Source organism: Lactuca saligna, chromosome 2 (genome assembly GCF_052625555.1).
Source record: "Lactuca saligna cultivar CGN05327 chromosome 2, ASM5262555v1, whole genome shotgun sequence".
Taxonomy (NCBI): Eukaryota; Viridiplantae; Streptophyta; class Magnoliopsida; order Asterales; family Asteraceae; genus Lactuca; species Lactuca saligna.
In genome coordinates, this window is record NC_136418.1 from 124,968,862 (window position 1) to 124,981,565 (window position 12,704).

Sequence of the window (12,704 nt, forward strand, 5' to 3'; positions counted from 1 at the left end):
GACACTGCTAAAGTCCCGCAGATACTCCAGCTGCTGATTGACAGATTGCCAAACTGTTAACATCAAACAATACCCAATTAATAATTGGGTTCCAAGCTCAAAGTCCAACTCACACTCCAAAATCCCAAAAGTCAAACAATGGGCCAAAGCACAACATGTGGCCCAATTTTCCAAATTGGGCCCAGAACTCTACATGGTCTTTCCTTATGGCCCATCCAATTATTCCAGTCCAAATCCCATGGCCCAATATCACATAATCATAAAGGCTCAATTATGGCCCATCTATGGTCCAATTTTCCAAATTGGGCCCAAGTCCTCACATGGGCCTTATCATAAAACCCATACAATTATTTAGTCCAATTACTTATTCTTGGAAAGCCCATTAATAGTCCAATCACCAAAGCCCAATATAGACGCCCAACTCAAGGCCCAATGGAAATTAGGGCTTCCACATGAAATGACGATTAGGGTTAAGTGTTCCTACTTAACCCGCTAAGGACTTAATTCATTAAGTCCATTATTGCCTTAAGTTAATTTGCCAATTGTTATAATCTAATATTTTAAGCTTAATAAATAATTCCTACATGTATCCCAATCAATTCCCAAAAATTAGGTTTTATACCATTTTAGTTTTCCAAACCCTAATCAGGGTTTTCCAACCCAATACTAGCCCATTAGTCCATTGGTTGGGCTTTTAGGTCACTTTGGGCCTCATTGGGCTCATTAGGGTTTCACAAGGCCCATTCTGCACAAGCATCCCAAACGAGTCAATACGCAAGCTATGCACACCGCCACCCAACACGGCGGCTGGTGGCGGCATAAGGCGCCAGCCACCACCTCACGATGGTGGTTATGGATTTTCTTACTATTCCGATCGATTACAATGTTACAACACCATATCCAAACACACACAAACACACACCAAGCTACAAACAACTAAATAATACATACACACACAACCGTACTGTGGCGGCAAGTGGTGGTCGGAGGTGCTAGCCACCACTTCACGGTGGTGGTGGTCGCCCTCTTATGTTTTCCAGCCAAGATAGCCACACACACAAACAGAAAAGTACACACCCACACATCTTCTATTCACGAGAGGAACCCAGCCACCCCAAGTGGTGTATGGCAGCAACATTGAGACCATAAGGTGGGCAATAATGGTAACAGCTTCATATTCGGCGACTGCCACCATGGTCGGCTACCATGGTGGTACTTCATGGCTTTTTACTCGACCAACAAACCCACACACACGAACATCTGCATCACAAGCCATGAACTCAACCACCATTACATGGTGGTAGGCAGTTGATAGAGGGCGTCGGAGGGATATAGCGGTTTTCCTAAACGACAGCGGTGGGGTGACCACCGGAAGAGAAAGGGAGAAAGGAGAAAGTGGTCCGAGACCCACCGAGTACAACGGCAGCAGCCTCGTCTCACGGCGTCTCCGTCTTGAGTGGAAATGGTGGATGGAGGTGGCGACAGACACACACCCCCATCATAGATCCCGAATTTTTCCCCTTAACACCGATAGCACACGCCCAACCTTAGGGTTCCCGAGGTGGTTGGCTTCGATGGTTAACGACTTGACATCGGAGGGAGGTAGCGGCGATAGAGGCTGGAGCTTAAGGTGGCAACCATATTTCTTAGGGTTAGGGTTATCGAGGATGACGGGTTCATATATCCCGTCCCTATTGAACTTCGACCCATATTGGCAATAACAGCCCCTCCTTTTCCCTTTTCTTTCAAAGAAGATCCATATTTTCCCTTTTAACCCCTGCCTTCAAAACTATTTACAAATTGAGTCTGAAATTTACCATTTACCCTTTAGCTTCCAACATCTCTTAAGATTAAGTCCCAATAATTAGCCAATAGTCCATGCCGTCATAATTATTTACAAAACAAATCCGAAACTCACACTTTTAGCCCTTGGAAATCAAAGTATATCATTTGGCACCCCGAAACCAACACTCCACTAATTATTATCTGATTTTGGACTATAATAATAATAATAATAATAATAATTATTATTATTATTGTTTTTCGGGGTTCCGGGTTTATTATTTAATTATTATATTTCCAATGCCAAGGAAAAGGAATTGATTCTCTTACTCTTGTTTGGTTAATGCAAAAAGTAAGGAATTGAGAAATAAATCAATTCCTTTTCCATCAAAACAATTCCGTATTTTTAAGAAGGAAAAGGAAAGAAAAGAAAAGGGGCGTTGGTCGAGAATCAAAAAAAAAACGGAGAATTAAACAAAGCCGTACTTCGACCCCAACCAACTACATCCCAAGTTTTATTTTATTCTCCGTACTTCATCACATCTCCAAGACACAATCGACGTAGCTCTTTATCTTCTTCTTTTTCCTTTGCGTTTGCTCTACAGATCGCATTCATGCCTACAAAATCATGTTTTTGTTGCTTCCTGTTGGTCGATTTTGTCACCAAACTTCCAAAATAAGATAAAAACATTCATTTCTTCTAATCATTTAAACTTCGATTCTTGTTGTTCATAATGTTACGAAATTGATTTTTGGTTACTTTTTAAGTTCATCTGGTCCTAACTTCATCTATGTGTAAGCGACACATGATGAGACATAATTAACATGTCAAATGGTGGACTTCAGTTTCATAATTTATAAATGCTATTGACTTTGTATATGATTAGCACAATAATTATGGGAATCTATTAACATTTTTTTGTAAATAGTCGGATAAATCTTTGCATCTTGAAAACATGATCATATGTTATGATGTGCGTGAATGTAAATTTTTCATTAAGAAGCTGTCTTTTACTTTGCCTTGCTTATATTCCATTATCTAATGAAGGTTTTGACTGGAGGTCAATATTATGCTTTTAGAAAATTTGACTGCCAAATTGAATTATGTCCCTAAAAGTGCATCAAAAATTAAAATTATAATGTGGTTTGTATGTGTAATTTTTATGTACCTATAATTTGATTTGTATGTTTTTTTGTTAAATCTTTTGATTAGATTAATTAGGCCATTAAATTCGTTGAAAACATACGAAAAGGATAACTGGAATTATATTTCTTGTCTGGGTTTTGATGATTCGAAAAATTGGACTTCTATTTGTTTTTTTCTTCGTGAGATCAATCCACCCCTTTTTTAACAAGAACTTCTATTTTGCTAGGTTACTTAGGCGGTTGTAGTTATTGCTACAAACTTTCAAACTTGACTCGCTCAAGATCTCAGTGTTGGCTGAACCATTTGGATGTTATTCCAAGTTTGGAGGCTACAATGGTCCATTTTAACTATTCCCAGTAAATCAAGCCCATGGTGTTGTTTCCAGATTTTAGAGGGTATAAAGATCCTCATTGGTTGTTGTCTCGTGGTGTTTTTCAACAAGGATTTATGTTCTTGTTTTGATTTAATCTCTTCAATCCTTACCTATTGAAATATATGGAGACTCAAATGAAAATGATGGTGATTATGAATACACAAAAAGATGAAACGATGGTTGATGATCAATATAATAAATTTTGTTTAATGATATTATGTGGTTCTTTTGATGTGTAATAGCTTTGTATGATGTTAGTCATTGGACTATTTAGTCTAATAAATAATCTTTGACAGAAAAAAAAAAAAGGAATTTTTGTATACTTTAATCCAACACAAAAAATAGAAATAAAAAAATAAAAAATAAAAAAAAAATACATTACATCACAAATAAATATGTAAATCATAATTAATGGTATTATTATAAAATATTATCAATTGAAAAGAATAACTATAGTAAAGAATTTCATTCTATTCCATTGCTTACCACAACCAAACAAAAGAATTGATTCTCACATATATTTCTCACGTGAATTCTTTATTGTACCAAACATTCTAATCAATTCCCTTTCTCTAGTCTAATTCTCTTTCTCTCCATTTCCATTCTCTACTTCAATTCCATTTAGAGAATTGCTGAAATACAAATCACAAGAAGGGGTTAGGGTTTTGTTGCTGGTTTGGGATGATAAGACTTCACATAACAATCTGTTCATCAAAACGGTATGAATTTCATCCTAAATCCTTTATCTAACATTTGTGTTTAACTCATCTTCATTGATTATTTAGGATGGAGTTATGCAAACTCACGATGAAGAAACACACAAGCTTTTCAAACACTCCACTGTTCACTGTGGTTTAGCCATTATACATAAAGGCAAATTCACGGTACGTAGGTAAACATGGATCTTCAAGAAAATCATAACCAAAAACCACGTCCGGAATCTGGTAAAGTTTTATATTAAATGTATATTACTTAAATTTTTTATAAAACTTTGTGATCGGTTCTGATGATGATTATAATTTTGTTCTGATTTACAGAAGTGGTAAATGATTGTATAATAGAGCAAGTTTAACTCGTTAGGGAAGTTGTCCCTATAATAGATGATCCTACACTTCCGTGCTTAACTTTCAGAACATGGTTTTTAGGGATCATTTATTGTGGTGTTGCTTTCTTGGAGTAGTTCTTTGGTTATTGCCAGAATCAACTAACTATGTCCTCGTAGCACAATATATTGTTCTTCCTGTTGGAAGAATAATGGAAACAACTCTCCCCACAAAATGAGTAACAATTCCAGGGACGAAATGATCATTTTCATTGAATCATTTTTTTCATACTTAGAATTATAACATCTTATGTTTTATATATAAAATACATGCATTTTTGATACATATTAGTGTTATCCTTAGCAATGTACAGTGTTGCAACATCAAAAACAGTCAGATCACGAGTAATAGTTGGAGTCGCTCCCTCATTTAAGAGTGCCCAACGTGATTATCAATGGAAAGAGGTAATTCCATTCCATTCTCTTTGAATGCATTTTGTTTATGTATTGTTTTTTTTTTTTCTTGAAGTTCTGTACAATGTTGGAGCAAAAGCACCATGCTCTCAAGGTAGAAAAGATGGAGTATGAAGCAAGGACCAAGGTACTTGAACATATAATATGTCAGAGTTTCCTGGAGTATCTGAAAGGAAATGATACTAATTAATAGTTTTGTATTCATCAACTAATAACCCTACCTACATTTTAACAATTTCTAGGTATGCAGGGAAACTATGCATATTCTTGTGTTTCAAACTTCCACATCCACAGAGAACATGATACGGGCAGGTTATAACAATGTAAGCTATTTTTGTGGGGTTAGTTGAGCTTGCAAGTTGTACCCTTTTGTTGTCTTCATGACCTTTACTTTCTTTTTCTCTTCCAACAAAAATGCTACTTCTGTATTCACAAAAAAAACCTATATATATATATATATATATATATATATATATATGGGAAAATGACTTACGAGCCCAGCGAAGTTTCCAAACCGTTTAAAAAACCCCAATCATGTTTTGTCTGTTCAAAAAACCCCAACAAACTTGACATTTTGTTTAAAAAGCCCAACTAAGTTACACTTTTCTGAAAGTCAAATAAGAGAAACGGATGACGTGACTTATTACCATATCAGGAAAATGACTTATTAGACCAACAAAATTTCCAAAACGTTTAAAAAACTCCAATCATGTTTTGAGTTTTAAAAAAAAAACCCAACGAACTTAAACAAAAAAAATTGGGATTTTTTGAACAGTTTGGAACTTTGTTGGACTTTTTAGACAAAAAGTTAAGTTCGTTGGGTTTTTTTGAACAGACAAAACATGATTTGAGTTTTTTGAATGGTTTAGAAAGTTCACTGGGCTTTTAAATCATTTTCCCTATATATATATATATATATATATATATATATATATATATATATATATATATATATATATATATATATATATATATATATATATATATTAGTTCTAATCACTTGATATATTGACAACTTAATCGTTCAAGCATCATTGTAGAAGCTCTTACATCAGCTTCATGGAGTCTGCTTTCAAAGAGGGTAATCTGTATTTAATTCTCCTCTCTTTCCCAAAATGATGAAATGTTTCTAAAGATAGATATATATATATATATATATATATATATATCAAGATAGAAGAATCTTTGTGAAACAAGTAAACTGGAAATTAATTGAAGTATGCATTGAAAAGATGAAATTGAAGTATCTTAATTCAGGATTGTGTTGTTGTAATGTGGTTATTAGGGTTATAAAATCGTTATTCCATACTCATATGTAGGCAAGAGATGGACTAATGGTGCATCAAAACAAGTACCATCAGGTAGCAGGAACTCCCATTAATGACATGTACTGGTCCTTGGAAACTCCTGAACAGTTCCAAAAGTTGTTTTAGTTATTATGGCTGTAATGTAAAGGCAGCTGTAAGCTAGTGTGCACTTCACAAGAAACACTACATTTTAATGCAGAGGTACTATGGCTCATCAAATCTAACTAAAAATACTACATCTGCAGTTTAATTCGATAACTATTTTGTGTCTGAACTTCCACATCCAGATTCTATCCAACAATAACATACTTTATTTCATTTCAAGGTAAATATATAATCTATCCAGCTATCCGTTTTTAGATTAAGATCCTCTATAGTCTCTTATTATGCCTTTACAATTTCAAGTTTAATTAATGGGAAAACTACAATAAAGTCCCTAAGTATTGCCCGTATAATCGATTTAGCCCTTATATTTTTTTTTTTTTGCAATTTAGTCCTAAATACCTGTAAACGTAATCAAAACGAGATATTTAATAGGTTAGCCGGTATCCCACCTTACGTGTACAAGTGAGTTTTACCCTTCCATTTCCACTGCATTCGACGTCTGGTAAATCGATTGAGAGAAAAAGATAGGGTTTTTACAGAGTGATACACGAAATAAGTAAGGTTTTACTGAGAAAAACGAAGGTAAAACCCAATGGTTGTCGAATCAGAAGAAGTTCGCCATGAGTCATCTGAAGAATACGACTCTGAAGAATACGAAGATGATGACGAGGTGCTCGATACTGAGCACATATATGTGGAACTGGAAGAAGATGATTTCAAGACACAGGGTAAAGAGAGATGCAAGGATGCTTTCCTTAACTTCAGTTCTGATTATGAAGATAATGAAGCCGATGAAGACAATGACTTAGTTGATGAAGATGAAGAAGGGTTTGGTTTAGAAGAGGAAATCGATGACACAGCAGGGGCTAATGATCTTGATTTGGGAGATACGGTTGGTGCAGGCTTCCCCATTCACGACCCATCAGTTAAGTGGAATAAGATGAAGCCCCTTCTTGGTGAAAGGTATGAATCACCACATCAGTTGCAACAATGTCTCACTAATTATGCTATTAAGTCAGGGTATAACATTAAATTTGCGAAGTGTGACACTGTGAGATTAACTGCCAAATGTGGTTCTAAGATGAAGTCTCAACCCTGCCCATTCAGAGTTCATGCTTCCTGGATGACTCAAGAAAGGTCTTTTCAGATTAAAACCTTAGTCGATGAGCACAAATGTGTTAGAAATTTCAATATTTCAAATTTACTGAGTCCCAGAAGGCTAGCAAGACACTTTTTGAAGGAGTTGATAATGAAACCTAACTTGAAGTGTAAGGAGATGCAATCAATAATTAGGACCAAATTTCATTGTGGTGTATCTTGGTCTAAGGCTTACAGAACAAGGTGTAGAGCAATGACCATTATAGATGGTAAACTTACAGAACATTATGCTAGGGTGTGGGACTATTGCCATGAGTTACTAAGGTCAAATCCTGGTAGCACTGTCCAAGTTGGTGTCACTGTAAATCCAGATGAAACAACATACTTTCACAGGATGTATTTGTGTTTTAAAGCAATCAAGGAAGGTTGGAAAATAGGGTGCCGTAGGGTAATTGGTCTAGATGGATCTTTCTTGAAAGGGACATATAAAGGAGAATTACTCACAGCAATAGGGAGGGATGCAAACAACCAAGTTTATCCAATTGCTTGGGCAGTTGTTGACATTGAAAACAAAGCTAATTGGAAATGGTTTTTGGAACTGCTCACAGAGGATCTTAATCTGCTAGATGGAGGAGGGTTTACTGTAATTTCTGATCAACATAAGGTTTGTAATTTCTTTGCATATTTATGATTTTTCCTTAACATCATCTTATATGTTTATGTATTCATTAAATTGTAGGGATTGCTTGAAGCAACCAAAGAAGTCCTACCAAATGTGGAGCATAGACAGTGTGCAAGACACATATATGCTAACTTTAGGAAGACCTATTCTGGAGTGGAGTTCAAGAATATGTTCTGGGCAGCTTCCTTATCAACTGTAGAGAGTGAATTTCTCAGGAAAATGGATGATATAAAAGAGGTTAATCCAAATGCTTATGAACATTTGATCGCAAGAGATCCTCACACATGGTGCAGGGCATTTTTTAGGACTGATGTAGCATGTGAGGCAGTTGAAAATGGCATTGCAGAGTGCTTCAACGCCATCATATTGGATGCTAGAAAGAAACCCCTTCTAGCAATGTTTGAAGAAATTAGGTTGTACATGATGGATAGGTTCTACCATATGTTACAAAAGGCAGAAAAGTGGGAATCAGTGGTTTGTCCAGCTGCTATCAAAAAAATGAACAAGTTTGGAGAGGATTTGAGGTTTGTCTTAGCATTTTTATTGTTCCTTGTTATCATTATTCTAATTTCATTGTTATGATTTCATTTAGTAATGCCATTGTAGGAATTGGAATGTGAATCCAAGTGGACCATCTATTTTTGAAGCCAGGAATGGATTAGAAGGGTACGTGGTTAACTTACAAAGCAGAGTGTGCAGCTGTAGGCTTTGGGATATCTCAGGAATTCCATGTGTACATGCACAGTGTGCAATATTATTCACTGGACAAGATCCTGTTCATTTCATAAGTGAGTGGTTTCATGTGGACAGGTTCAAGGCCATATATGCAAACAATATACTACCTGTGAATGGTAGAAATTTATGGCCTAGAACATCATACATAAAGCCTCTACCCCCTTTAGCTAGAAGAATGCCAGGGAGACCAACTCTGAAAAGAAAGAGGCATGCCACTGAATCTCAAGACAAATACTCCCAAAATAAGATGAAGGTTACAGGAAAAGGAAGGACTGTCCAATGCAAAAATTGTCTTCAAAGGGGTCATAACAAGGCATCCTGTAAGAATCCCAAGGTCACACCAGAACCCAAACCCAAGAAAAAAATGGGTAGACCAAGATTGGATCCTGATATCAGTCATTGGACTAGAGGTGGTGTAAGAGGTGGTGTCAGAGGTAGTAGAGGTGGTGCAAGGGGTAGTAGAGGTGGTAGAGGGGGTAACAGAGGTGGTGCAGTGGGTAACACAGGTGATGTAGTGGCTAACAGAGGTGGTGGAGTGGCTGAAGTTGGTGGAGTGGCTGAAGTTGAAGGTGGTGGAGTGGCTGAAGTTGAGGATGACATTATTCCTGAAAAATATTTAGTCCATTTATGGAAGGCAATGCAAGATTTGAAACAATCACGGTATTCAACTGAAGAAATTAAAAAGTCACTTAGTCTGACAGATTCACATATGAAACAACTCAATGATTACAATGACACTATTGAACAAGTTCTTCCTATGTCTATGGTAAACCCTCTATATTACCTTAATGTTTACATTCGTTTATGTTATTAATTGCTTGATGTTTTATAGGAAGAGGAGTATCCACCTCAGACAGAGACACAAGATGGGGATGAAGAAAATATCCCTGAGACACAACCAGAAAGTGAGGAAGAAGAAGAAGGCATTAATGACACCCATGAATTACCAGTACACCTTAGGATTGTGAAAAAAAGAAGGCCCTCTGAGAGGATTGTTAAAAACCAAGCTGAAGAAGATGGGATGTGTTGGGACTTCTTCGAATTCACCATTGGAGTTGGATTAGGGTGTTAGGGTGTTAAGGGTAGTAAGGGTATTTTGGTACATCTTTTGTGAATGCTACTTTTGTGCATCTTTTGTGAATGCTACTTTTGTATATCTTTTGTGAATGCCCTTAAATTACTGATAACCATATTTTGTACATCTTTTGTAAACACATTGAAACATTGTGAATGCCCTTAACATGGTTGGTAATGACATATTGGAGTTTGTTGTTTAATTATTTTAGCCACATTGAAACATTGTGAATGCCCTTAATATGGTTATATTTATCAAGTGTACACCATTTATGCAAACCAAGAAGGGCACCAGCAACACCTCTGTAGTAAGATCTTGTTATTGATCTAAATGATTCTTGACCATCCTAACAAATATATAAAGAAAAAAGAAGAGATTTTTTTAAGATTTCTTTTTATAATAAATGTAACAAGAGAATAAGGTATAGAAGAAAAGAAGGAGACAAACTGTGTCCCAGATTTGGAGCTTTATTGGTTTGTTGTCAATGGTGATCATTTTAGTCCCAAATTCAACACCAATTGTTAAATCATGGTTATATTTGTCTAGTGTACACCATTTATGCAAACCATAATAACATATTGCCATTTCATTAACCGAAACATTAAACTATTACATCAAAATTTATCTATTACATCATGATGATAACAAACCAAAAGATTACATCATCCCTACCATACCATAATACCCTACAACTTACACTAAACTAACCATACATCATCCCTACAATGAAACAAACAAAACAAACCATCATCCACTTGCAGAATCCAAATTCATTACTAGGCACATGTGTATTGTCACACATTGCAATTTGATTATCAGGTTCAAGAGCATTCGCAGGGGCAATAGGGACATCAACATTCACAGGGGCAATAGGGACATCAACAGGTATTTCACCTTCATTAACAGGGTTATTAAAAGGAATAGCTACACCTCCATTAGCAACAGCTCCTAACTCATACATTCTTTCTTTATACCACTTATTCAATAGTGGTGGGTCAATCCAACGAAAATACCCACAGTCCTTCTCTTCATCCTACATAACATAGCAAGATGCATGTTTTTAACATAGAAAAATGGGAAATTTAGAGGATTAGAAGAATTTGAGTGAGTTTTGAAGATTCTATACCATGTAATTTGGGCAACCAAAAAACCTCCGACCTGGATTCTTTCGAGTCCATGATGTCCACATCCCAACCGTATCTCCACAATAGCACGTTCTGATGTTGGTGCTTGACGAACTCGACATCGATTTCCTGTTGCCAATTTGCCCTAATCGTTCGCTCCTTTGACTGGAGATTGAAGAAGACGAGCTCGATTCAATGATTTAGCCCTCTTAAATGGCACGTAGGATGTTATTTCACATGATGACTTCCACGTAAGCTGCCACATCAGTTAGATACCGGCTAACCTATTAAATATCTCGTTTTGATTACGTTTACAGGTATTTAGGACTAAATTGCAAAAAAAAAAAAATATAAGGGCTAAATCGATTATACGGGCAATACTTAGGGACTTTATTGTAGTTTTCCCTTAATTAATTCACAGGTTGAGGGACTTTTGTACATGAGTTTCACATCTTGCTATCAAATTTTGGTAAGCATAGCAAATAATATGCACCTAAATATTTAGCATAAAATCAATCTTCTTCAAGCTAAAATTATATCACTTGATGTTATATTTACTTCTTACAATGGCTTTTAGTAGCTCCAATGGACAATATGGACACACCTGCATGTAAGGCCAGCCCATCAAATGTCGAGTAAGATTACAATTTTTTTTTGTGGTTTTTAATATTTGTTTACAATGGTTCTCTGTTCATTGTATTTTTATCTTTCGTTTTCTAGCTTTCTCACTTAAGGGGACGAAAAGCACCATGGTAAACACTAAACAGACTTCTAATAGTGGAAAGGAAAACCCATTTTAATTTCTATAAATTATGTTATAGAAATATACCATGAATTTAAGCACCTAAAAGCTCATGTAATATGTGCATTACTCCCATCATATGTGACTAAAATGATAAAGCACAGAGTAAATTTACTACAAGTTCTTAGGGACTTTTATGGCATGCTTACTTTTTTTTTTTTTTTTCTAAAACATGTTGGTTTGTTATACAAATTCAGGACAATATATTATTGCAGTAGCTTTTATAATTTTGCATATCTCCTAATCTTCCTCCATTGAAAGATTATTTCCACACAATGTCTAGTTTAGTTGACTCTGGTAAGTCAATCTTGCAAACATAATCTATATAGTATAATATCGTTTTTTTTTTCTTTCAAAAATATGATTCAACTAGCATATTTCTTGCCTTCCCTATATCAGATTGCAATGTTATTAGGACTTCATCACTGATTGCACCTGACTTTGCCCCATTAGGTAAGTCGGATGCTCGACTTTCTTATTGCTTACTTATCTTTGTTAATTTGGTTGTTAGTAAAGTTTCTCGATTACGTAGAAATTTAATATAAAGATGATAAGGAACAAAGTTTTTGTAGTATAATAATTAAAAAAGAAAAAACATTAGTCATCTGTCTGCAGTTTTCTAACACCATAGTTTTAAGAACGTTTTAGGACAATCACAAGCAGCTACTACCAAAGGGCACATGGCATCATATTAAGTGATATTCTTGAATTACCTATTTTTCTAATTTTAACCAAGGTAAATTCTATCTAAATTCTTTTAAAATGATTTTCAGGTGAATACGTATATATTTTACACCACGTCCGATTTCGCTTACGAGGCATGGTGAAAGTCGTGATAATGTCAAAGGAAGAATAGGCGGTGACATGGTTTTGAGGTTTGTTTGTTTGTTTGTTTTTAATTTTTTTTATAATGATAAAACACAAGGATTTTCCGTAATATATTATATTTAACATTTGG

General features: G+C 35.5%; 1 protein-coding gene across 7 annotated transcripts; it reads left to right on the top strand.

The window, feature by feature from the left end:
• Positions 1 to 3,869: 3,869 nt before the first annotated feature.
• Positions 3,870 to 10,004, top strand: LOC145031502 (uncharacterized). Of its 7 annotated transcripts, none has more exons than XM_078980073.1 (11): positions 3,870 to 4,021; positions 4,088 to 4,246; positions 4,340 to 4,945; positions 5,061 to 5,141; positions 5,859 to 5,899; positions 6,138 to 6,326; positions 6,413 to 6,450; positions 6,663 to 7,992; positions 8,068 to 8,534; positions 8,617 to 9,511; positions 9,578 to 10,004. In XM_078980073.1, the coding sequence occupies exons 8-11, from the start codon at positions 6,823 to 6,825 to the stop codon at positions 9,815 to 9,817; spliced, it is 2,772 nt and encodes a 923-aa protein (XP_078836199.1). In that variant the 5' UTR covers positions 3,870 to 4,021; positions 4,088 to 4,246; positions 4,340 to 4,945; positions 5,061 to 5,141; positions 5,859 to 5,899; positions 6,138 to 6,326; positions 6,413 to 6,450; positions 6,663 to 6,822; the 3' UTR covers positions 9,818 to 10,004. The 7 variants fall into 7 exon arrangements, with proteins under 7 accessions (XP_078836199.1, XP_078836201.1, XP_078836203.1 ...); XM_078980075.1 differs by having other exon boundaries at positions 4,340 to 4,809; positions 4,874 to 4,945; positions 6,138 to 6,450; XM_078980077.1 differs by having other exon boundaries at positions 4,340 to 4,809; positions 4,874 to 4,945; positions 5,069 to 5,141; positions 6,138 to 6,450.
• Positions 10,005 to 12,704: the final 2,700 nt, after the last annotated feature.

Coding starts and splice junctions, on each gene's coding strand:
- LOC145031502 (XM_078980076.1), top strand. CDS start 6,823: ATGGTTGTCGAATCAGAAGAAGTTCGCCATGAGTCATCTGAAGAATAC. Junction 8,535..8,616: donor AAGTTTGGAGAGGATTTGAG/GTTTGTCTTAGC, acceptor ATGCCATTGTAG/GAATTGGAATGTGAATCCAA. Junction 9,512..9,577: donor AAGTTCTTCCTATGTCTATG/GTAAACCCTCTA, acceptor GATGTTTTATAG/GAAGAGGAGTATCCACCTCA.